The sequence below is a fragment of the Leuciscus leuciscus genome (assembly GCF_965113295.1).
Source record: "Leuciscus leuciscus genome assembly, chromosome: 15".
Classification (NCBI taxonomy): domain Eukaryota; kingdom Metazoa; phylum Chordata; class Actinopteri; order Cypriniformes; family Leuciscidae; genus Leuciscus; species Leuciscus leuciscus.
The window spans coordinates 22885381-22912364 of NC_138739.1; the positions used below are offsets into that span (position 1 = coordinate 22885381).

Here is a 26984-nt window from a genome sequence, read left to right on the forward strand (position 1 = left end):
ATGCAGTGATTAGCATAGGTATTTAAAGGGTAAGTTTCAAGGGTTTGCGCATATGCTTCAGTTATTGTGTGCGAGAGAGATCTCAGGACTGGTAGGAGCATATTGTGGCGAGCTTTAACGAGAAGCAGTGGGTACGAAATTTTAGGATGAGCAAGCCAACCTTTGATATGTTGTGTCAACGTTTGTCCACATTCCACTCCTACGACGACACAACGTTTCGACAGGCCATCCGTCCCTTTGCAGACGCGCATTGGGGTTGCTCTTGTCATTAAACCACGGAGAAGTAGCCTAATGCCTCAGAAAATCCGATCAGCCTGTTTACATGACAGTCGCATTGGCACATATCCGATTTATATCTGATTTATTTCCACATATGAATAAGGCCTGAAACCGATCTCGAAATATCTGAATGCATGCGTTTTTTTCCTGTTTACACGTTCATAGAACACATCCGATTTGTGTCACATATGAGCAAAAAATCAGAATTGGGTTACATTTCACTTGTAAACGAGGCCTTAGAGCTGTTACACACTACATGAAAGGTCATTTTCAAAAATCCATAATAGGGGCACTTTAATTTTCTTTGCTTTTATTTTGTGATTATTTTAATTCCTTACTGTGTAAAGCACTTTTAATTGCCAAAGTGTATGACGTGCTATATTAATAAAACTGCCTTGCCTAATGTTGCATCACAGTAAATAAATAAAATGGATGTAATTGATTGTGAGAGTGAATAAAGAATATGCTGATGTACGTGGACTCAAGTCGCTTTTTTGGAATTTATTAAATTCAGTAGCATTCATGTAAAATATAAATAATAAAATAGTGTAAAATGGGCATACTACTGTAAAATGAAATTGCGGTAAGGGCATCTTACTGTAAAATTTAATTGCGGTAAGGGCATCATACTGTAAAATGAAATAGCGGTAAGGGCATCTTACTGTAAAATTAAATAAAAAAATAAAAAAAGTAGTAAGGTATTCCATTCCATTACATATTTTAGGTGATATAATTAGATTACTTTTTTACCTCATTTATCACATTGAATAGGATAATATAGGATTGAATAATTTAATAGGATAATATTGTACAATATTGATATATTGATTTATAACGTAATATAACCTATAATTACAAATACTTATTTTTTATTGGAATCTGATTACATAATTAGTTACTGATGCCAAACTTTAAAACTTAAGTTACAGAAGAAAAGATGTCACTACTTCTTTTACATCACAGCTTTAATTAGTTGCCTTAATTCTTAAAGTACTCCAGTTAATATGCATCTTTTCTTCTCAAGCCTGCTGAATCTGCTGAGTGACCCAATGAGAATTTCATTGTCTGATGATCATGCCTTCATTGCGAAATTTCCATAACGTTACATCCTTATGGGCATTTCATAATTTTGAACTTTTCAGAGTTTGTTAAATCTCTTTTTTTTTTTTGCCCTGCATTTAGAATAAACTGTCTAATAAGCTGAATATAAAGTGTTTTTCACTGTAAGCCACACATCCCTCGTCAAATTACTATTAAGAATTATTAAGATTGATGATTTGGAATTGGTAAAATGTGCTTGAAAAAACAAATAGGCCTATGATCAGAATATAAACTATCCTAACAATTGTGCAAGCACTGTACAGAATATAGGTCACATTTTAATAGTTAGATAAAAGTCTATACACTAAACACACTTTTTGTGTTAATCGCAGTTCATGAAGGTGCACAGGGACAGGTTCATGAATGAATCATTCTTTCACTCTAATTTCTTTTTTCAGTGAACCTATTCACAAATAGCAATGATCAGGCTGGTTTGAAATGCAAAACGCCTCGAAGTGAAAGCAGACAAGAGTAGGCGACTGCAGTCAGAGAAGTGAAAGTTCAGTCAAGATGGACATTCTCACTTCTTCTCGTAGTGTATCAGCCACCTACGACACCAAAGCACGAATCACACTAGCTAATACATTTCAATGATGTTGCTTTTATATAAAAGTAAATATGATGAACAAGACCCATTTTGATTTTCCCCACTGATGATTGAAGAAGCCCGGCATATGTCACTAAAGAGATTGACATTATGAGGTAAAAAAAATTTTTTTTAAGTGAAACACTACATTTAAAAAAAAAAGTCACTCAACTTAACTTTTTGAGTTATGTTTTTGCTTTGATTTAAGTTGTATGTACTTAGAATATTAAGGATTTCATATGAGGGCTACATCACTGCAGTCGCACGTAACCGGCTCCATCACATCATCCACAATTGCAAGGATTCCAACAGTCATGCCACTCTTTGTCAGGGTGGGAAAAGAGGAGGAACCAGTTGCAGGAATAGCGGATTTATTGAATATCAAAAGGCACACAAAAACAGGAACACAAGGAGGAATAATATACTCAATATATATCTAATATAATTGGAAATATTCAGCATCATATTCAAAACATAAAATAAAATAAAAATCTTGCTACTTATCTGTAAAAATAAGGTTAAAAGTATATACATAGAATTAAAAAATATTCCTTTTTTATCTCACCAGTAGGGGGTCCCATAAACATTCACGTGGTGTAACTTCACCAAACATTGCATAAAAGTCCAAAATCTTTCCAAAAACCATTGCAAAAAAGTCCAACATCTTTTGTGTATTTTTCTCCAGCAAGTTTGCTGTCCGTTGTTGAGTTTGGCATTTTTTATGTTCTCCTGTAGACCTTTCTTTAAATTCCCTTTTTTTAAGAGACAGTAGGATATTTATTTTAACAATCAAACTATTCACATTTCGCACACATATAGAAATACATAAATATAAAACAGCAGTTAAACATTTATTAAATCTATAACAGTTTTAAAAAATAGGCTCCATCTCAAAAAACAATGTAACCCGAAATAACAATAAAAAAAAGGAACCGTGAAAGACCGTACAAAAAACACGTGGTTTCCTAATGCTTTAACAAAGGTTCCTTTAATAAAATAGCCTACCCTTTCAACTGGTCAAAACAAGTCGATGAGACTCGTGACAAAATTATGGAAATTTAGCATCACTCATTGTTATTCAAATGCAACTGCATTTTAGACCCTCAAAGGAAGAACTCAAAATGGAAAACATTGACAAAACAGATCCTGCTGGCTGAAATGTAAAAATCGAAGCCATTCATGTTTCTGTGAGCGTTGTGCTGTTAACAAAAACGAAAATACAAAAGCAAAATTGCAAAAATAAACTAACTACAATTTAAAGCTACAGTGTGTAGGATTTACTCCCATTTACTCCCATCTAGCGGTGAAATGGTATATGACTACCAACTGAATATGAATATTAATTTCAAGCCCCGCCCATTCCGAGGGCGTTTTAACTCCTACAGTGGCCGTTCAAGATTAACATGGCTTCCAGTTCGACTTCCCATGAGTGTTCCTTCAAGTGATGAGGTTACTTTAGAAAACTTACAAATTGCATTTAGTTATTTAGTCAGTTAACATGTAGGTTATGGCCTCTACCACAATATTTCTTGTAAAAAATATTTAAATGCAAAAGAAAAGGTATGAGAGACGGCTGTTTTTGTCAATTGTATGTTTTAATTTAAAATGTTTGCAATGATAACATAAGTACATGTTTAAATGTTTTGTCACTTGCTTGAGCAACTTAATATATAAATCTATATAGACTAGAAGTAATGCAGTGAATAATAGGCCTACGTGTTTATTGAGTTTAAACGTGAACACGTCTGTGAAAGAGTGTAGACATAACTAACTGTGTACAGATAGAATCGAAATGCTGAAACGATTTTTTATATTATTTTATAAAAGATGCTGATAATAAAAATAGTGATTTAAAATAAACAACTGTGAATAAATGTTGTTTTTGGTACAGCCGTGGATCAGTTGCGCGCTGCTCCTGCGCCGCATACACACTGCAAACACGCACTGCAAACAGTCTGTGTGTGTGTGTGTGTGTGTGTGTGTGTGTGTGTGTGTGTGTGTGTGTGTGTGTGTGTGTGTGTGTGAAACATCAGTTGATGCGACGGAGGTGCGAGAATAGGCGTGATCCTCCATCTTCAACAGGCTTTCTGCCGGCAGTCGCGACTCGCGAGTAATCTCCCCTCGCATTCGTCACGGCGCGAAAGGCAAAGCTTGAATTTCCAGGTATGTCCCTCTTTGGCTAATGTATTTTAGCAACATGGCTGCCGCCATTCGAGTGACTCACTCGTATCCTATTATAAATGGCAGATTCTACGCTTACGAGAATACTTTATTAGTTGATTGAAGTAGCCTAATTACACATGAATGAGCACATATACTTTTGAAAGAACAAAGTGTTTTTTGCTAAGAATCAATTAAAAAAGTTACAGATTGTAGCTTTAAAAATGACCACGTTTTATTTTAGATTTTCGTTTTTTAGTATATCAAAATGTATCAATGAAATGGTATTTTCTTTTAAAATTTACTCCAATAATCTCTGTTTTATGTAGGCCTACAGCTTAATAAAAAAACGTTACTTTTACAGTGTGTCGCAGAGTGAAACCTAAACTGAAAGGACTGATTGAAAATAAAACCGAAATAACTCTGACTATAACACATCCACTAGTCTTCTATAATCTGCATCGTATCCAGGGCATTCTTACTGCCGAGTGAAAAGTGCGTCAAACCTCCACAATCCAACAGTGACTGATGTGACAGACGCTTGTGGTTTAGTATCCGGTCTTCTGTGGCTGCATGTTATAGGCCAGCTGATCGGATGTCTCTGGGGGCGGATAAGCGATACCGGGCTGGGCAGGGGGCGGATAAGCACTACCGGGCTGGGCAGGGGGCATCATGGGGTACGTGGCCTGACTTCCGTTATATGGAGCCTGACTGCTGGGATATCCAGGGTTTGCTGGAAATGCAAAAAGACACTAATTATTTTCAAGGAAAATATCAGTACATGTCCTCAATCTGTCCAGTACTAGGTAGGGGTTGCACGACTACTGGTTTCTCCTAGTCAAAACAACAGTTACTTAAGTACCTGTGGTAAAAAAAAGACAAGTGTTTATTAACTGAAACCCCAACAATTATGTCTGTCTTGTATTGTAAAAAGATGGCACATTTCATTTGCACTTACAGTCTTGTGGACTTACAATGGCCGCCACAAGTGCTCAGTCCAGAAGACTGTAGGATGTCCCATTTGTCATTTTAGGTACTTTTCAGAAGGGTGCTTGTGAATATGCTGCCGATATGCGTCCTCCTGCCACATTCTGGCTGCGTATGTATGAATGTAATCCGTACGTACTACATTCGTCATGTTGTCATTATGGAGTCGTGGCCTAATGGTTAGAGAGTCAGAATTGTAACCTGAATGTTGCGAGTCTCAATACCTGCAGGAAATGACTGAAGTGCCTTTGAGCGAGGCACCTAACCCCCAATCGCTCCCCGGCTGCTCTGGGTGTGTGTGTCCACAGTTTGCAGTGTGCGTGTGTGTTTGTGTTTACTACTCACTACTCCTAATATGTGTGCACTAACTTGGATGGGTTAAATGGAGAGGACATATTCTAAGAATGGGTCTCATACTTCACACGTCACTTTCACTCACTTCATTATCATGTGATCTACCCTGCCGTTCACAAATCCTCTCCTGTGGCCTCATGGGATAGTAAAGTGTCCATCGTATTCACACTTCAGAATCTCACTGGAAGTAGAAGGTCATCCGGGTACATTTTGCCTACTCTTTTATGAGTACTGTGAATTCGGACATACTTCTTTTGTCACATACTGTTTTCCGCCTGCTAATAAAGTATGAGATTTCGGACACAGTAACTCTCTTTGAGCATTCGCTTTCATGGCTTGCTGGTTTGCTTTTAGTGAATAAAAACAAGCGCGTCGTTGTGGTTATTGTCCGCTCAAGTATTCGATAGCTTCCGACAGCAGCGACTACTGTTTGAAGTATTCAACTACCCAACCAACCAGTGAATGCAATCTCTAATACAGGGGTGCAAACTCAGTTCTATGCTGCGTGCACGCCATGTCGTAATGAACATAAATAAAGTTCTGTATGCTTTCAAATCTCGCTGTATTTGGATGTCATACACCTATCGGTCTGCACAGCGTCACTTCAAGTCGAACACACCTTAAATCTGCGGTGGTCAGGAGGTACAGCGGCCACACGCTACAAGTCGTGGCTCTGAGAAAATGACCAGTTTACACGTTGTAATTACAAGTTCTACATGTACATGAAAGCTTTTTATAGTTCAGAATCATTACGTAATTACGACATGTCGTGAACGCACCTTTAGCTTCAACCCTTCAGGCTTATTTTGAAAACTACAGGTATGTGTGTGTTGGAGCAGGGTTGGAACTAAACTAAAACAAAATAAGTTTTTCTCCCCTGCTGCTAGGTCTTCTCACCTGCCATGTTATGTGAGGGTGGGGGTCCTGGTGCGTATGGCTGTCCCTGATATGGTCCCGTCTGCATAGGCTGAGCGCCGTAGCCCGGTTGGGTCGGCACAGGCTGGTATGCTGGATACTGAGCTGGCTGTATGGCAGGCTGCTGCTGCTGCTGCTGAATGCATTGCGTATTCACGACTGTGGTTACATGCGTTCCTCCTACCACAGCTGTGGGAAAAACAAGACCCAAATAAATATATAATTCTTATCATTTTACTACCAGTCTAAATAATTTAACATTGTAACGTTCTATTGACACTAAAACACTTACTTGTGGGTGTTCTGCACATGTTATACATACAGCAGCAGGGGCAGCGGCGGCAGATGACGAGCACAATGCATATGACCACAATCACCATTATTCCTGAAACAATGGCGGGGCTTTCACTGCTTTGTCTGCTGGACAGACTATGACAAAACATGAAGCAACAAGCATTATAAATCTATAAAATCGTATTATAATTTTATTTTTGATCATTGATCAATGATCCTTTTGTTTATAGAAAAATTATAGTTAGTTTGGAGACTGGACATTAAAATTCACTTCTTAAAAATAAAGGTTCTTTATTGGCATCTATTGTTTCATGACGAACCCTTACATTCATGGAAACTTTTCATTGCACAAACGTTTCTTTAGATCATTTTTCCCAGTGTGAAGAATATTTTTAAAAAAGTTCTTTTTAGAGCCGTTCACTGAAAGATTCTTGGGGGAACTGGAAATAGTTCTTCTATGACATGGTTGCAAAAATCCTCTTTTGGAACCGTTATTATTAAGATTGTAGGGGCAGATTTTGAGTACCCTAAGATTTTGATTAACATTTGCAGCATTAATAATTAAGATGCTTGCATATTGGAGTAGGTAGTAAATAAAAAGTATCTGTCCATTCACTCTCATGTTGCTTGAAATGCGTATGACTCTTATCTTGTGTAACACAAAATTAGTTATTGTCAAAATATAAAAGCTGCTCTTCTCCATATAATAAAAACACATGGTGTTACTGCACAGGGCTGCATTTCCCAAAAGAATCGTAGGCCTGAGTAGATCGTAGAACAATTGCCACCAATGGGGTCTAAGATCAACTTAGCTCATGATACTTTTGAGAATCAAAGCCCTGGATAGTTGCATTGTGCTTGGATTATTAAAAATTGACAATATCAAATTTGCAAACTTAGCCACTAGACTGGCACAAATTATATATATAATTTTTTTTAACTAAAACATCTGTTTATATAACAAACAGTTTTTCTTTGGTCCCGCCTTTTCTTGCTTAAGACACCCTGTAAATCCCCTCAACAAAATTTTTTAATGTTGCATCATGTTCCTTTTCTCTTGGCTCATTTTTCTTTCAGTTTTTCAATTCAATTGAAATGTGAACGCTACAGCTTTCGCAGCCAAAAACTTTTCATTCTTTGTTCTTTAAATATCAAGCAAAGCATTTTCCCACCTTGCACTAGCAGTTAAAATTGTAACGTGTCAATCTGGGGGATGCATCTTGCAAACTGGAGTTTAGTAAAAACAACCACATGTAGGAAACTTTTCCTCTGTAGGAAACGATGGATGGAGCGACACACGGAGAGACAAAACCGGATTACAAAAGTAACTTGCATCGCAAAAACATTACAAAAAAAGTACATTTGATTAGGTTGCAGGTTTGAGATTAACCTCAGTAATTAGATACACACCAAATATTTCAGAAAAAATCAATATGGACTTAGCAGTTCACTGATTTATCACTAGTTAACAGTTACAGATCATGAGGGAGAAATTAAAGCAATAGCTGACCCAAAACATTTAAATTATGTTTTTATTTTATTTTAAAGACTTCAAAATTTCAATCCTTTTGTGGAAAAGGACTTTTGGGTCTAAAAGACATTTGAATTAAGATAGAATCGAATTAAAATGTCTTACGTTTTCGTTTTGCACACGTCTTGATCGGTTAACCTTGAATAAGAACTGGAGCAGCAGTATCTGTTATCGCAAGTCCCACAGCAGTGCAGCCCGTTCTGGCATCTTGTAAAGGGCTTGTACTCGTTACTGCTGGTGGTGTAGCTTCTACAGTCATCTCCAAAACCTTAAAGAACAGGGGAAATGTGACACATTTTATACAAAACAAACAACCGATCAATTCTAAAGTATCATATATTTATTTATTTATTGTCTGTAAACCGCCCAAAAACAAGTTTAAAGTGTTTCTTTAGATTTTTATAACAGCCCGTAGGCTATAACTTACCGACTGTGAATAAACCCGCAGACAGGAGCAGAAAGACCGCAACAGTGGAGGCCATAGCTCTTCTTCTGATGAAGCCTGCAGCACCAAATCCAACTGAGGCTCGTGAATAATGAAGGCGTAAGGAACTGACAAGACTTCATCAAATGCAACGGTGAAACAAAAGCGAAAGAAGAAGAAAAAACTTGTGAAACTTATCTGAATGTGTAAATCTGAAAACCACAAAGTATTTGAATGAATCTCTTTTTTTCACATTTAAGAACAGAAATGTTATAGGAAAAAGGATTCGAATTAATACGTCTAATTTGGAGCGCCTTCCCAGCAAACACAGAACGTTCCCCTAACGTTCCCGTTTGGTTCCCATTTGGTTATTTTTTTGGGAACCAAACAAGAACGTTCTGGGAACGTTCCCTGTAGGTTATTTTTAGGATCTATGTTTATAACATTAAGGGAACGTTCCCAGAACGTTCCCTGTAGGTTATTTTTAGGTTTAAATTTATAACCTAAAGAGAACGTTCTGGGAACATTCCCTGTAGGTTATTTTTAGGATCTATTTTTATAACTTTAAGGGAACGTTCCCTGTAGGTTATTTTTTAGGTTTAATTTTATAACCTAAAGAGAACGTTCTGGGAACGTTCCCTGCTGGTTATTTTTAAGTTCTATTTTTATAACTTTTTATAACCTCCAAATCCGAGACCATGGTCCTCAGTCGGAAAAGGGTGGTTTGCCCACTTCAGGTTGGTTTAGTTCCTGCCTCAAGTGGAGGAGTTTAAGTATCTTGGGGTCTTGTTCGCGAGTGAGGGAAGGATGGAACGGGAGATTGACAGACGGATCGGTGCAGCTTCTGCAGTAATGCGGCCGATGTACCGGTCTGTCGTGGTGACGTCCAACCAAGTTTTATAACTTTAAGGGAACGTTCCCAGAACGTTCCCTGTAGGTTATTTTTAGGTTTAATTTAATTTTAATTTTAATTTAATTTAATTTCTTAAACCAATTGAATGGTTTGCAATGTTTTGTGCTTTAACACCATTTTTCAAATGCTTAATTAAATGACCATTATCAGGCAGTAGATAATGCCTAAGTAATCAATAACTTTGCTCATTGGTAGGCAGTCTTTTTTAGTTAATTATTTTTAGGTTTTATTTGTATAACCTAAAGAGAACGTTCTGGGAACGTTCTCTGCAGGTTATTATTTTAATATCACTTAACAGGCAGATTACCAACTGACAACGTCGTCAGTACGGTCCCCTAAGGTTATAAGATAACCAACAACGTTCAGATCTATTCGCAATAACTTTTTATTAATGATATTTTAAATTATGTTATACATTTTAATTCTATATGTTTATTTAAATGCTGCGTGACTTTGAAGTGTTTTAATGCGCATGCGCGGAATCAAACACTGGAGCGCGCACGTGAGCTGCGCGAGAGCAGGTGGAAACCAGAACGTCATCAACAACTGACAAACAACAAAACTCCCGTCTGTCGCTGTTGGTTTCACTGCTTTCAGGTAAGTTTAGTCAACAAAATCTCACAAATAATACACACAAACGTCCCTGACACATTTCTTACGTGTAATTGACACGCTTCTGTTGAATATTTACTTTAAAGAAATGGTTTTATGTCTTTGAAAAAGTCCGTTAGCATCTAAGCTAACCGGTTTCAGAAGAGAACGTTAGGCCTAAGTTACGTTAAGTTAAGGTCTTATTTATGAAAGTTTGGGTTTTTAAACACATATTTAGTGTAGATAACAGTTTTTTTTTTATAGTTTTGCTGGTAATTTGTCAATGGGTGATTGGAAGTAAGCTAATTTATTTAACCTAAAAGAATGCACTGTATTGTTAACTTAATCAGTGACGTCACTTACCAATATTGCTCAAATGTGATTTCAGAATAGCGAGAGAGAAAAAAATCCTCTACAACAAGGGGTGAGTTATTGTTTAATCATGATAATAATTCCATATGCATTTATTTCACAATATATTATCTTAAGATTTTTAGATATTTATCTTTTCTGCATTTCACCTCTGTTCTAGCTTGGTTCCTTTTATTAAACCAATCCCATGTAATATTGTTGGCTCTGTGACAAATAGCATGTTATGTTCCTAGATCATCATGCTGTGATGGCCTGCTGCACCCCCTGTCCAAGACAATCTCCACGGCTATGAACCATATGAGTAGTAAGCAAAACCACCTCAAACATACAGTGCACTACTGTTCAAAGGTTTGGGGTCTGTAAGATTTATGCTTTTGAAATAAGTCTCACATTTTAAAATCATTAACCCCAGGGTTTTTCAGTTAGATTGTCCTTGAGAAGCCTGTAGGCTACATAATCAGCTAAATAATAGGCGACTAATACAATATTATAATGGTCATAGTTATAATAATAATTAATTTAACTATTATGATAACATGATATCCTGATCATTAGTATATTTTATTTTATTTCTTTAGGTCTGTTTTGAATTATGTTGGCCAATGAGACTGACACCATACTGTCCAACTCAAAGGTATTTATGTATTTGTATGGTTTTTTTTATTGATCAATACTGAAATTCTTTGTACTTTTAAATGCTGAATGTGGTTCAGGGGGTCGACAACTTCAGGCAGTTATTTTTCACAGATATCTTGGGCAGCTGTGGCTCATACTCTTAGCTTTTAAAAATGTTTGAATTGATATCCCCAATGCAATATCAGGGGGTAAATATATCAGAGTTCTTAAAGTTATGTCTTTACTCTTGTTACCAGATGAGATATAATCCCTATTGTTTGGCCCTGTGATTCTTCAGGACAAGACCTTGATGCCATCCATAGTCAGTAGATGAAGAAGGTGAGTTTAGCCCATCTTGTCAAAATGCCCATCTTGGCGAGTTTCCTCGTAAACAGTCTTGTGTGTTTTAAACAGAAAGAAAACAGATGCGTGTCATTTATATTAGGTCTGCGCATTCGTCTTTAAGGGACAGTAGCCTAACGTACCCGCAGCTGTTTGTGTCGCCAATGGTGATCAAACATCAGAAGAGAAAATGACTTGTAGCTTTAGCAAAGATACATTTAATTAATTTATAGTTATTTTATTTTTACAGTGAAGACTTATTTTACATTTTGATAATTCAATTTCTGTACCTGATGTTTTCAGATTTAACTGAAAAACATAATGCACTGCTTATTTCAACTGTGTTTTTCTTCTATTGTATTTATCTATGCTTGTTATTTATTGTAATTTTCTATGCAGGTTCACTCCTCTACAAAATCCCCCCAATAGGGGTTATGCGGAGCGCCCAGCGGTCGAACCGGAAAGAGGTCTAAGCATTTCCGCTTTTCACTTCTGTACACATCTGCAGCGGTAGGTGATCTCGGTTTACTGTTCATTTTCGCTTATTACACTAAAATTCTTATTTCTGTTTTAATTAAAATGTCACGAATGCTAAAATATCAGAAAAGGGAACATCCGAACAGCAGTTTTTGTTGTGTGCCGGTCTGCTCTATGTCGGGGAAAATGAGTAGTACAGAAGTACAAATGGGTTCTGTACTCATAAAGTGACATCAACATTCACGTCAGCAGTAGCATTCGCCGTCAGGCAAGTGTTATTTAAATAAACTCCTGATGTACTTACAAACTTTCCAATGCCTGGTTTAATGAGTACAGAACCTATTTGTACTACTGTAGAAGTTTGGTACCATTCTGGGCATTATTAGTGGGGTAATTTACGAGATACAAACCTGGAGCCGCGCATGCACTAAACCATACGGCTGATATCTCTAAATAAACTCTACATTTTTCAATATTGTGCAGCCCTAATATTGAGCATATCTTAAAGTGAACTTGGAATGATAATTTGTGATACCAGATGAGATGTATGTATGATAGATTTTGAACTGTAATATATATATTTTTTTTTTCAGGTTTTCTGGGATCCCAGCGGAAGGCATCAAGGCATCAGATGTTGGCCTGGACAGATGTTCCTGTAAACTACACCGACCTTTGCTTTTGCATGGATGGCTGATTATTACCATGTTCTGTGAGGGCATTATTATAGCAAAACTGAGCACCTGTGACAGTGGAATTTGTAGGTGTAAAGTCACAGATAAAAAAAAAAAATTTATAGTAGTTTCAAACTTTTTTGCTCTTTCTCATTAACACAGCAGTTACAGGTTTTCAAATTCTTCATTGGAGGTGAGACTTATACGTTATATGTAGAGTGAATTCGCAGGTCAGAGTTCACTAGACTTGAATATTATTTTCTCTGTTTTTTATTTGACTTCAGAGTTGAAAGTGGGCTTAAAGGGTACATAGGCTTAATGGTTACCCTTACCCCTATATAAAACATTCCTTTTTTGATTTGTAGTCTGAAATAATAAATAGTGCAATATAAATAAATGCAATGTAGTGTTTTCAAATATATACATTTTTCTATACACATTGATGCTGAAATATCTGAATAAATACACGATACCAGCAGTGCTCGTGCTCTCATATCTCCTACAGCTTGTGACACACAATCCCACCTCACTCTTTTCATTTGCTCAGGATGAATATTAATGCCATTACAGGGCTTGAATTTTGGCATGGGATTGTGTGTACATGTAACGCATTGTCTTTTTATTTTCTTGTTAAATTTGCAGATGGTTTTGGGAGTTTAAATGTTTTGAGCGGAGTGAAGATTGGCACATTCATGAATATTGTATATAAATGAAGACTTTTTCAATTTTGTTCTAAGTTATAGGCTACAGTTTGCAAAAAGATAGTTTTAATTCAAATGTTTGTGCAGTTTTATTTATTGAAATAAATATATTCCTGAATACATTTTGCTAACGCTGTTTTTGATGACTTATTTTAGGTTGATAATTAAACAATGAATCAACAAAAACATGGATTGTGTGCTGATTTATTTATTTAATGATAGTTTCTGTAAATTCAATTTATTGTAATAATATATTCATAGGATTTTTAAGTGTTTGAACAATAAACAATGTAGAATATGTTGTTTGTAGACCTATAATTTGTGTACAGGCATATCAGGATGTGTAGACGTTCCGGGAACGTTCCGAGAACCTTCCGGGAATGTTCCGGGAACGTTCCGAGAACCTTCAGGGAACGTTCCGGGAACGTTCCCCTAACCTATAGGGAACGTTCTATTAACGTAAAGAAAACTTTCCTGGCTAACCAATAGGGAACGTTCTTGGGAACGTTCTGGGAACCAAAAACTAACGTTCCCAGAACGTTCCCAGAACGTAAAATTGTTAGCTGGGTTATGTCGATCCAGTGTCTGATTTGATACAGAGGAATGTTCAAAGAGGGTGTAAATATATTTTATAATAACTTATTTAACATAAATTAGTTTAGTTTAAGATGTATGCACTTTATTGACCAAAGGCCATAACATGTGTCAAAAGAATGGGCCTCATTCACTAATAATTGCGTGGATTATTTTGTATAAGCACAGGAGAACTTCTCACGAACAAAATCTCCCCCTAATTCAGAGCACGTACGTAGCTACGCACATGTATTTGTTCTTAATCTCGTTCTAATGTTAGAGAATTTGGAGTATTCTAAATAGCGGCCGCGTGCACAAGTTTTTGTTTCATTTGCATAAAACACGCCCAATATCCATATAAGGGTTTTCCGCACAACCTTTCCTTTAAAGGGTAACTAAACCCTAAAACATATTTTTTTTAGTTAATGATCTGTAAGACTGGGGCTTTATTGATGCTGTTCATTGATTCAAGTAATTTTTTTTACATTTGGGTATAAAGTGTTTTAATTCTATAATATGGTGTAAAAACGTCTGAGTGCAGCCCTCTTGAGGTTGAACAGTGGCTACTGCAGTTGAATTTTCCTATTGGAAGTTGTGGTGCTCTGTGACTTAAGAGAGTACTAGCTCACCACGCCCTTGCCTACAGAGAGACGATGTCTCAGGTGCATGCCCCCCCTCCGCTGGGCTCTGCCCACTTTTCCAGCATTTTTCAAATATTGCCAGTTGGTGGAGTCAGGCTCTGACCAGGGGTTTAGTTATATTACCCTTTAAAGCCGTTCGACACTCTCGTCAAACAATCGAAAGCTGTCGATTTGTTCGTGAAAACGTTCGTTTCATTTTTGTGTACACATGCTTAGTGAATGAGAGACCCACTTATTTAATTTTGGCAGAAAATGCCTTCCATAACTACTGAGTGCAAATTCTTAAGTTAAAATAAAGTGAAACAAACTAGTGGGCCGAATGTTTTGCTAACGTCCCTAGGTTATAAAAAAAATATGTTTGAATGTTCTCTGAACTTTAAAGTGCCCCTATTATGGATTTTTGAAAATGACCTTTCATGTAGTGTGTAACATAGCTAGCTCTAAGTGAATGAAGACATCCTGCAAAGTTTTAAATCTGAAAGTGCACTGTATATAAAGTTATTGTCTTTCAAAAGTAAGAGTCGACTCTGAGTCAATGGAATGAATCGTTTTTCAAACAAGTCATAAGCTGTTTCGTTGTCAAGACGAAATGTTAGCATATTGCCCGCCCACTTATTGCACGCAGACACCAGGGAAAACTTGAACCCTTTCAAACACTGCAGCTGATTCCTGTGGATACTGGACAGCATCATGTCGAAGACGCTGTTCTCTACAATGTGAAGGTAAAGCCGTTTTTTTTTTTTTTTCACTGCCCAAGGACAAGTAGGCCTATGTAAAGAATCAGTGGTTAAAATTCATCTTTACCATGATACCACAGCAGTATAATCCTAAACTTTTGCTGTGTTCCCTTTATTTTACTGATACTTCTTCTCAAATCTCGGCGTTCAATGCAGGATTCGCAAAACGTTTGCTCTTGAAAGATAGTGTTCAAAATACTTAGTTTTGAGTTTTATGTTGTGTAGGTCTCCTGTGAACTGGTTAACTCACAATATTACGGTCTTACTGAAATACTTCTGTCTATCAGTTGTCGGCCACTATTACCTAAAACTGTCTATTAATGCATATTGTCACTAGTTACGCATGTAACTGTGGTTCTGTGAATTCTGGATGACCGCCAGAGGCAGTGTAAACACTATGGATTATGGCAGTGCCAGCTAAATAGGTTGAGAGAATATACCAACAAAGTCACGTGGCGTGACGTATGCTGAGCCCTGGAGAGTTATAAGCTACAGTAGCTCAGCATTCTGCCTCGGTACGCCTTTCTCGCGCATTCTGAGTGACTGAGAACTCTGGCGGTCAGTAAGAATGAAACAGAACACTAGTTACGTATGTAACTGTGGTTCTGTGAATTCTGGATGACAGTCTCTAACAGTGAACAAATTTCCAGAGAGAGAGCCATTGCGCGAACCGTGTCTCTGACAATCGTAGGAACAATTTTTGAGAATCTGGGAGGCCGGTGTCGAAACTGTAGAGTACACTCACCTAAAGGATTATTAGGAAAACCATACTAATACTGTGTTTGACCCCCTTTCGCCTTCAGAACTGCCTTAATTCTACGTGGCATTGATTCAACAAGGTGCTGAAAGCATTCTTTAGAAATGTTGGCCCATATTGATAGGATAGCATCTTGCAGTTGATGGAGATTTGTGGGATGCACATCCAGGGCACGAAGCTCCCGTTCCACCATATCCCAAAGATGCTCTATTGGGTTGAGATCTGTGGGGGCCATTTTAGTACAGTGATCTCATTGTCATGTTCAAGAAACCAATTTGAAATGATTCGAGCTTTGTGACATGGTGCATTATCCTGCTGGAAGTAGCCATCAGAGGATGGGTACATAGTGGTCATAAAGGGAGGGACATGGTCAGAAACAATGCTCAGGTAGGCCGTGGCATTTAAACGATGCCCAATTGGCACTAAGGGGCCTAAAGTGTGCCAAGAAAACATCCCCCACACCATTACACCACCACCACCAGCCTGCACAGTGGTAACAAGGCATGATGGATCCATGTTCTCATTCTGTTTACGCCAAATTCTGACTCTACCATCTGAATGTCTCAACAGAAATCGAGACTCATCAGACCAGGCAACATTTTTCCAGTCTTCAACTGTCCAATTTTTCTGAACTCGTGCAAATTGTAGCCTCTTTTTCCTATTTGTAGTGGAGATGAGGTGGTACCCGGTGGGGTCTTCTGCTGTTGTAGCCCATCCGCCTCAAGGTTGTGCGTGTTGTGGCTTCACAAATGCTTTGCTGCATACCTCGGTTGTAACGAGTGGTTATTTCAGTCAAAGTTGCTCTTCTATCAGCTTGAATCAGTCGGCCCATTCTCCTCTGACCTCTAGAATCAACAAGGCATTTTCGCCCACAGGACTACCGCATACTGGATGTTTTTCCCTTTTCACACCATTCTTTGTAAACCCTAGAAATGGTTGTGCGTGAAAATCCCAGTAACTGAGCAGATTGTGAAATACTCAGACCGGCCCGTCTGCAACCAACAACCATGCCATGCTCAAAATTGCTTAAATCACCTTTCTTTCCCATTCTGACATTCAGTTTGGAGTTCAGGAGATTGTCTTGACCAGGACCACACCCCTAAATGCATTGAAGCAACTGCCATGTGATTGGTTGATTAGATAATTGCATTAATGAGAAATTGAACAGGTGTTCCTAATAATCCTTTAGGTGAGTCTATATCCCCTGTTTAAGGTTGTCAACACCTCACTAGTTTGCGTTGAAAAACAGAGTTACGACACTCCCATTGACTGAACTTTGGAATGCGGAAGTAACGCGTGTCGTGGAGTAGCCGATAGTTCCAAACACTGATAGTTCATTTGTTTTTAGATAAACTTGATTTAATTAATGATAAATGCAGTAACCAATTGATTAGATTAACGAAATCTTTATGTTATCGATTTGTTTCTATTATTAGGAAAATTTAATAGAAAAATTTATGTTATCGATTTGTTTCTATTATTAGGAAAATGTCATATTCATCAAACTAAATGGAGTAACTCAAAACCAAACTTTGCTCATTTTAAAGCAGCCTTTAAAATGTATTTTGAGTCTGTAAAGTTTTTAAAAAATAGAAAAGCCCAAATATCTGTATCGCTGCTAAATGAATTTAATATGTTTGTGATGCCCTTTATCTTTTGTTTGTTTCTTTTCTTTTTTCAAATTATTGTTGTTTCAAGTTATACTTACCAAATGTGAAAATGTGTAAAAGAATTTTGTCAAGAATTTGATATCAAACTCTGTAATTTTCTAAATTCAATAAAAATACAAATAAAAAAACACTGATTGTTCCAGCACTGAACCCCATTCATTTTCAGTGTTTCCGAAGTACGCTCGCTGGTAAGTTGATGAAATTACTGTATTTTTTACATTTGAACGCATAAGCTGTCCTCTCATGAATCTAGTTAGTAGTTTTAATTTATGTAGCCAACTTTAGTTAATGTTTATTGGAAGATAATAGTTAATTGCAGCTAGCTTACGTGACCAACCAGTCAGCTAAGTTAGCTACCAGTCAGAAAAGTGTAAATTCAATACTGAGGTCATAGTAAAATGTGATGTTGCACTACATTGTATTCAGTTTTATTTTTTTATTTACATGCATGAGGTGGTCAGATTCAGAATATTAGAAATACATCTGGATATAAAGCAAGTAAGTACAGCAGCAGCACCCCCACAAATAAGACCTCAATGCTAAAACGTGTAAATGAATTTACACCTCTGACAGTATAAAAAATCCTGAACATTATAGAAAAGCAGAATTTATGGTTGAGCTCTGTATATACGGTTTCATAATGCTATAAAAATATAAAATCCCTTATTTGCATAATGTTGGATAAGCAAAATAATCACCCAGCTTCTTCCATGTTGTTGTTGTGTAAGAATAACAATTTGAATAACAATAGTGGTTTGTATATATATTTATTTATTTTTCTCATTTAAAGGTACAATATGTAAGAATTTTGCATTAAAATATCCCAAAATCTCAAGGCCAGTGTTATATATTTTGTTAAGTTGATTACTTACAATATCCCAAATGTTTCCAACTATTTTTAAATCGTGAGAAAATTGCGATTTTAACCAAGGAAACGGGGCGTTAGAGCAGGGGGGAGCTGGGAGTCGCCAGTCAATTGCGTCATATCCGCGTCACCCTCGGTTTCCGCTCGTACTGCGTGGAGTCCTGGACAAATGCGGAAGTTGTAGGCCTAGTTGTAGCGTCTATCAAGCAACAAACTTTAGCTTGTTTCTTGCAGTCGTTATGGGACACAATTATTCTTTACCGATTGCAGCTGGTTCTGTCGACAAAGCATGCTTAATTTTATATTTTCCAAATGTAGCATTCGGTAATAGTTATGTTTATGTAAGGAAAGTATTATTGCTTTAGATTTGTGTTTAGTTTATTGACATTGTTTATCACGTCTGGTGTTTATGGCCATGTAAATAAATATAGCATGTGTTATACATAAAGATGAATCAGTATTTTGGCAAATGATGTGGGCATGTTCGAATGTACTTTTACAACAATTGTTTAGAACATGTAAAACTGCGCAGCGTTATCACAACAATGAATTCAACAAATACAGTAACATCTATGAAGTATTAAACCTTACTTTTCATGCGGTTAATTCATTTTAATGAAATAATAGTGTGATGAGGTTTAAGAGTCAGGAAGGAAGAAGACGCGTCGTCGTGACTGGGACTCGTACTTTATTAAAATAAAGCAAAACAAACAAAAGCCGCGCACAACGCGCATTCACTGTGGCAACAGTTCAAAAATGAGAGCTTGGATCCACCGGTTTTCTTCCTCTGCGTCCAATTTTCTCTCCAGTCTCTCTCTCGTTCCAGCGCGGCTTATAAGCGGTCTCTCCACGCCGGTCACTGCAATAAGACACAGGTGCATTTGCACTTGACCTACTTGCTCATCTCTTTTCTCTCCCATCACAGACCGCGCTGAACCACGCCCCCCTCGCCACAAAAAGCATGTCATTAAACGCAACATTTATAAAAATAGAACTTAGCCTCATCCATGAACATGATTTTTCAATTCCCGTCTGAGTGATTTACATCCACGGTGGAGTTTAAAACGACAGTTCCCATCATTCCACGCTCCTTCACATCGTCATCAAGCTACGCCGTTGTTGTTGTTTGGAATGTAGCGCCCTCTAGCAGCAAAAATTCTTGCATATTGTACCTTTAATTTTCAAATTATGTACAGGAGATAAAATAACAGAAATCATGACAAATGTCCAAATAGGTATGGACCTAACTGTATGTACTCTCACTTCTGTAATCTCAACCTTTCTGCCATCTTTCTCTCCCTGTAGGAAGTCGAACGAGTTTCTTTGAAGACAGAACATTCAAGGAAAACTTACCTACCCTCTCCCTAGATATAATATATAATTAAATGTTTTGTTGAATGCATTTGGTTGCCTTTTTACTGTTGACCAAACTTCTTTCTTGACTTAAACTGAGCAGCTTTAATTGATATTCACTTGTTGTGCAGGTTTATGTGAATGTATTTTAACATAACATAACATTAGGATGTTAGTAATTATGACCATAGAGGCACGAGAAAAATGTATACTGTAAATGTATTATATCTTATGGGAGCAGTCCCCATTCCCTCCAAAATAAACATACACAAAAAATGTATTCAATTCAAAGGGCTTTATTGACATGAAAGTTTCAAGAAGTGTGTGTGTGTGTGTGTGTGTGTGTGTGTGTGTGTGTGTGTGTGTGTGTGTGTGCGTGCGTGCGTGCGTGCGTGCGTGCGTGCGTGCGTGCGTGCGTGTGTGTGTGTGTGTGTGTGTGTAACTGGAGAGATGGTTACTGAGTGAAATAACTTCCTAAATACGATCAATAACTTTAACGTTAGCCTACTGTTAAAGGATTCATTTTAGTATGGCTAATGTACCCCTACATCCTTTCAAACCTTTCAGTACAGAACATACAGTATGTGTATTGTGTACATGTACTGAAATGAATCCCGTTAACAGTAACGTTAATGTTATAAACATTATTCCACTCAGTAACCATATCTCCAGTTTCATTTCAACTGACCTCTGTTAACGTTAATGCCGTCTCTCCATCATATATTTACAGACAATTGCTGTAAATGTATTCTACGTTATGGGAGCACCCAATTTCCCTCCAGAATTAAACAACAAAACGTATTAATGCTGTGTTTCTGCTACTCCCCAGAAGTTTTTTTATTATTATATGCAAGCAATTTAAGTGTCAACGTAATAATCAATGTACATTATGCGCCAATATTTACCGATAATTGCTGAAAATATAGCTGCTGCTGTCTGCCCCGCTTAAAACCATTGGCATTGCGGATTTGTTTGGAACTATGTAGAGCTACATGGACCACGTGACGGCGTGGCGGCGAGATCACAGAGTGTCGCAAATCTCATATTTAACGGCTCTGGTTTGGTGTAGGAAGCATAGACAGTATATAAACTGGACACAGCGACCCCATTGGATTCAACGGACACAAGTGAAGTCAATTAGAAGCACTAACTTCCTGATGGTCGAGCGTACTGCGCAGACTCAAACTGAGCTTGACGACGTAGATGTGACGTGAGCAACCCGTCTGTCTTCTAGTAGCTGTGCCAAGAGAAATCTGAATCATTCCCTTCCGAATCTTGCAGAGACGCTGAGTGTGAGTAGGAGGTGTCCATGAGCTAGGAGCAGGAGAAACTTTTGCTAAGTATTCTGATTAATTATTTTGTAATTTTGCCTCCACGCCCCCCCGATTGCTCACGAGCTTCTCCTCCTGTCCATACGGTAATCTCTCTACTGTGCGACAGAGAGTCGCGTGGTTATGACGCAATCGTTAGCCTATTTTTACAAAAACTGCTTCTACGGGGCCATAACATAAGATACAAGGTAATGGAGCCTTTTATACATTTTTGTGTTTCTTTAGAAATAAATATTGGACAAATGGAGTCTTTACATGCCTCAGATGTAAAGTTATTCGCTGTCAAAGTGACACCAAAATGAATGGGAGTCAATGGAATGCTAACAGCAGGTGATGGTCCGCTAGCCAATGGCGGCGCCCGGGGAAGCTTCAAAATAATATGAAACCCTGCCCCCCTGGATTCAACGGAGACAAGTGAAGTCAATTAGAAGCACTCACTTCCTGATGGCTGACCGTACGCGCAGACTCAAACTGAGCTTGACGACGTGGATGTGACGTGAGCAACCCGTCTGTCTTCTAGTAGCTGTGCCAAGAGAAATCTGAATCATTCCCTTCCAAAACTTGCAGAGAAGGAGGTGTCCGTTAGCTTGGAGCAGGAGAAACTTTTGCTAAGTATTCTGATGAATTATTTTGTCATTTTGCCTCCACGTCCCCCCGATTGCCCGCAAGCTTCTCCTCCTGTCCATACGGTAATCTCTTTACTGTGCGACAGAGAGTCGCGTGGTTATGACGCAATTGTTAGCCTATTTTTTACAAAAACTGCTTCTACGGGGCCATAACATAAGATACAAGGTAATGGAGCCTTTTATACATTTTCGTGTTTCTTTAGAAATAAATAATGGAAAAATGGAGTCTTTAAACGCCTCAGATGTAAAGTTATTCGCTGTCAAAGTGACGCCAAAATGAATGGGAGTCAATGGAATGCTAACAGCAGGTGATGGTCCGCTAGCCAATGGCGGAGCCCGGGGAAGCTTCAAAATAATATGATACCCTGCCCCCCCTGGTAGGAAGCCTCAGGAGAAGCAGAGCTGACGTTGCTATGGCAATGGACGTTTTTGTTTTCGACACACACTGTACGCGGTAGACCAATCAAAACAGACTAAGCTGTCTGGCCAATCAGAGCAGTAGCTCGCAGTAAGGAGGGATTTAGAGAGATTGATTAATCAGACGAGTCGTTTGAGAATCATTGAAAATGTGGTGATGTACAAATGTATATTATGAGAAAATGAAAGTCCTTTGACCTTTGATGCATGTAAACGTTGTAGGAGACCTCCAAAACAACATTAGGAAACTTTAAAATAGCATAATAGGGGCACTTTAAAACTTCCAGCTTTTTAATGTTTTAAAAACATCTAGCCTATGTACGAATGTTAAGGCAACATTCCATTTTATCATTTTGCAAACATGGGACTGCTTCAGAATGTTCAGAGAACATTAAAACAAAACATTAGATAAACGTCCAACAAAAAATATTCGAGTGTGGAAAGGGTCCAGTGTTACAGCCGCCCGGTGTTAATAAATATGGTAATTCCACGTAAGCAGGGTTGTACAGTATGCAGGTTGAGGTGAGGTGTATTCTGTTGGCAGAGCTGGTTTTATAAAGTATGTCCTGACCACCATATGCAGCCTGGCCAAAGGGAACAGGATAACCTGGACCTGCTGGAAAAAGCAAATAACATATTTTTGATTGTTCAATAATTAAAGATAGGTTCTTTTTTATCTCTTCATTTTAAAAATTTAAAGTTTCTTGTTTTAAGTTTTCAGCTTTATTCGGGCTGATTGCAAAACCATTCTCCTGGCCAATTGTTGCCACAATCCCGTTCTCACGAACTCACACACATAGTTACGCAAGACTTTGTTCTTGACATGCACAGACAGCATTGCGGGCAGTTCTGCAGACAACGGAAAAAGAAGAAATGTAGGTGTTTTTTTCTCCGCTACTTGCGCTCACATTTTCATGGCTCATTTGTTGCATTTATTGATTTGACTGCACTGACACTATTGGATTAGAACAAAACTTAAAGGTACATTGTGTATTAATTTCTCCGATCTAGCGGTGAAATTGTATCTTGCATTCAAACGAATAGTGCTCTCTAGCGCCTCTTTTTTTAAATGTGTGTTGCAACTACGGTAGCCGTTATGTACCAAGAAGCTATGACAACATGTCTTCCAATAGCACTTCATCAAGTTTTCTTTCGGGTGATGAGGTTTGTTATTTCAAACAAACTGCAACTTGTCTACTGTTATGTTGCCTATATAATAAAATACACAACCAAGCAATGAAAAAAAGTTTGTAATTTAGACCGTAACATTGACTTTACCTGTTGAGAAGAAAGCAGGCAACTTCAAACCCCTTTCAAAGTGTTTCTCCTTCAGCTCTTTCCATCTGGAAAAAGCTATCCCGACATTAACCCTCGTTTTTTTTTTTTTATCGCCGGTCACGTTTTCTTTTACCTTCAATTTTTGTTATTGAACTGAACTGAATCAACATTGAACTGATTTACACAACAACAATGTACTAAAAACAGAAAAGGTTTTCCTTTGCGTACAAACGACAACATTGTCAAAACGATCCCCGTTCACACGGATCTGCGAAAACGACTAACGCTGTATTATTCATGCCTGGCCAGTAGTTGGCGATGTGTAGCTAGCTTCGAATTTTGACTTTGAACTTCCATTTTTGCTGTAGCTCAATAAAGATATCATGAGCATTGTAAAGTTTGAAGCGGATGTCATAGCAAATGTCAGGAGGATTTTAAAACGAGCGGTTCATTCATAAATCCGTGAATAGTGAATCAGCCACCTACGACACCAAAGGCGGCTATCTCACGAATCACACTTGCTAATACATTTAAATTCTGTTACTATTATATGAAAGTAAATATGATGAACAAGACCCACTTTGATTTTCCCCACTGATTGAAGAAGCCCGACATAAGCCACAGAGACATTTTGAGTGAACATTATGAGGTCAAAGAAAATGTTAAAAGTGAGACATACACTATAAAAAATTGTTCTCTCAACTTAACTTTTTGAGTTATCTTTTTGCTTTGATTTAAGTTATATGTAGGCTACTTAGAATATTAAGTATTTCAACTTACATAGTTTTGTTGGCATAATTAAATAATTGACCCAACTACTTATTTCAAGTAAACTGGATTTAAATTTTTTTGTTGAAATATTATAAAACATACTTTTTCAAGTTGTCTGTACTAAATACATATAAACGACTTTGTCAACTGTTTCCCTTACAAATTAACTAATTTAAAGGTCAAAACAGTAAAATATCCTAGAGTTTCAATGACCAGTGTTCAACATTTAAATAAACAGGGAAAAAAACAGGTCTCTTTTTGTCTAATAAAATAACATTTTAATTGCTCAGTGTTTAAAGGTGACAATGTACTTAAAACAATGAAAAGGGATCAAAATGGAAGTTACATTTGGTACTTCACAGAGACTTCTTAGAACGACGACTTCTTCCAATACGAGGGCATCACTGCAGTTGCACATAACCGCCACTCTTTGTCAGGGTGGGAAAAGAGGAGGAATCAGTTGCAGGAAAAACTGATTTATTGAATATCAAAAGGCATACAAAAACGGGAACACAGGAGGAATAATATATTCAGTTTATCTGAATATATTCAGCATCATATTCAAAACAGTAAAAAAAACATTCTCTCTACTAATCTGTAAAAATCAGGTTAAAAAGTACATACACAGAATTTAAAAATATTTAAACACATGAAAAATACTTTATAACAATTAGATGAATACAAGCACTACAGATTGTTTGTTTTTTGTTTCACCAGTAGGGGGTCCCATAAACATTCAAGTGGTGTAACTTCACCAAACATTGCATAAAAAACAGTCCAAAATCTTCTCCAGCAGGTTTGCTGTCCGTTGTCGACTTTGTTGAGTTTGACAATTTTGATGTTCTCCTGTAGACCTTTCTTTAAATTCCCTTTTTTTAAAGAGAGTGTAAGATATTTATTTTAACAATCAAGCTTTTCACATTTCTCACAAATATAGAAATGTATAAATACGTTTAATGAATAAACGTTTACAAAATCTATAACAGCTAAAAAAAATAGGCTCCATCTAAAAAAACAATGTAACCCGAAACAATATAATATGAAAAAGAACAGTGAAAGACTGTACAAAAAACACGTGGTTTCCTAATGCTTTAACAAAGGTTCCTTTAATAAAATACCTTTTCAACAGGTCAAAACAGCAAGTAATGCGTTTCTTTACTCGTAACATCAAAAAGTAATCTGATCACGTAATGCACATTACTTGTAATTAATTACTTTACTTGTTAGATCAAAAAGTAATCTGATTATGTAATGCACGTTACTTGTAATGCGTTACCCCCAACACTGCTCATTTCAGATGAGATTGAAAAAACCTTAGTGCTAGGTTTTCTCAGAGGAGGGCTATGCTAGAAATGTGTCCTTCTTGAACATAATCAGAATTAGCAGCTAATAAGGGTAAAAATTGACATACTCTGGTGCACTGGAGGGAGCATCTGAGTGGTTTCCACAGTTGTACCTTGGCAGGCTGTAGAAAATTCTGATGGAATCACGTCCTCATGTTCTGATATCAAAGATACGCGAAGTGCAACTTGTATGAAGTTCAATTGCCTTTGCAATATTTCGCATTTATATATATTTTTTTATATATTTAATAGTTTTCACAAGATTTGATATCATTTTATTGATTGGTTTGTTAAATACACACACTATATCTGTTTGATTATTGTATTATGTTTAATACAGTATCTCTTCAGTTTAAACCATAAACGCATGCTGTCCACTCAAGTTTTCTCTTTGAAAAATGTGTAAAAAAAAAAAAAAAAAAAAAAATCAAATCTTGTTTTTCATGCCCTAAGAGCAATAAAAACACTGAAAACAAGAATTCCAAGGCACTCGAATATTAGTGAAAAAAGTTTAAAAAGCCTTTATTTCATTCCTGGCTTAAAAATTGGTGAGAAGTGCACCTACGCGTTGCGGCTACATGCCTTCATCAGGGTGTGTATAACAAACAGCGTCTCAGTTCATTTAACAGCAGCTAATTAATTAAATTAGAAACACCTGGTCACTGTGTAAAGCAGCTCGGAGAAAAAAAAAAAAAAAAAAAAAAAAAAAACACACAGACGTCATAAAGCATGAAAATATCATCATAAATATAATGCATAAAAAAAAATAAAAAAAATAAGAAATTCTATTTTTCAACATCAAAATCATTGACAGCACACAATTCAAAAAACACAAATCAATATTATACCTATTCAATGAATCACCTCCTTATATGACTCAAGTAACACAAGTCAAAATACATCCACCTGATAATGTATACATCAGATAATTTGCAGTAACTAATTTTCCAAAGGAGAGAAAAAAAAAAAACAAAGAAAAAATTTCATTACAGAAATGGTACAAAGTCAAGTTCTCCGTTTAAGCCTGGAAATGTAGTTTCTTTCAATGTATAAATTCAGAAAGACTCTCTCTGTAACAACCTATTAGCCCTATCTCCTCCCCTTATTGATTTCGGGATATGTTCAATGCCAATAATTTTTAATGTACTTGGACTACCATGATTCGCATCTCTATAATGTAGGGCCATGGGGTATGATGAGTTGCAAACTCTAATTGCATTTTTATGCTCTGCTAATCTGGTCTTTAGTTTTCTTGTAGTCATCCCTATATAGAAACAGCCACATGGACACTCCAGCCTGTAATTTCCTA

General features: G+C 37.1%; 2 protein-coding genes and 2 long non-coding RNA genes across 13 annotated transcripts in view; 2 read left to right on the forward strand and 2 right to left on the reverse strand.

Moving 5' to 3' along the window:
• Positions 1 to 26984, reverse strand: part of LOC309475060 (protein shisa-4-like) — a 54504-nt gene that overhangs the window by 20051 nt on the left and 7469 nt on the right. The window contains exon 6 of one of the 6 annotated variants that reach the window (XR_014197490.1): positions 24793 to 26141. The exons of 4 other annotated variants lie outside the window; for them this stretch is intronic. The gene's annotated coding sequence lies outside the window, so the exon portion shown is untranslated. Of the gene's footprint in view, positions 1 to 24792; positions 26982 to 26984 lie in introns of those variants that run through there. One more of the 6 variants, XM_082137677.1, reaches the window with a different exon arrangement.
• Positions 1973 to 26411, forward strand: LOC309475068. Its single transcript, XR_014197496.1, has 2 exons — positions 1973 to 2654; positions 25129 to 26411. It is a non-coding gene; the product is annotated as an uncharacterized lncRNA (long non-coding RNA).
• On the reverse strand, positions 4337 to 8921 carry LOC309475062 (protein shisa-5-like). Of its 2 annotated transcripts, XM_082137682.1 has the most exons (6): positions 8635 to 8921; positions 8313 to 8475; positions 6675 to 6811; positions 6365 to 6571; positions 4776 to 4859; positions 4337 to 4745 (listed from the first exon to the last, which is right to left on the reverse strand). In XM_082137682.1, the coding sequence occupies exons 1-6, from the start codon at positions 8687 to 8689 to the stop codon at positions 4675 to 4677; spliced, it is 717 nt and encodes a 238-aa protein (XP_081993808.1). In that variant the 5' UTR covers positions 8690 to 8921; the 3' UTR covers positions 4337 to 4674. The 2 variants fall into 2 exon arrangements, with proteins under 2 accessions (XP_081993808.1, XP_081993807.1); XM_082137681.1 differs by having other exon boundaries at positions 4337 to 4859; positions 8635 to 8919.
• LOC309475066 lies at positions 10077 to 13080 on the forward strand. Of its 4 annotated transcripts, XR_014197494.1 has the most exons (7): positions 10127 to 10141; positions 10524 to 10559; positions 10741 to 10811; positions 11086 to 11141; positions 11380 to 11461; positions 11864 to 11974; positions 12535 to 13080. It is a non-coding gene; the product is annotated as an uncharacterized lncRNA (long non-coding RNA). The 4 variants fall into 4 exon arrangements; XR_014197491.1 differs by lacking the exon at positions 10524 to 10559 and having other exon boundaries at positions 10077 to 10141; XR_014197492.1 differs by having other exon boundaries at positions 10100 to 10559; positions 11385 to 11461.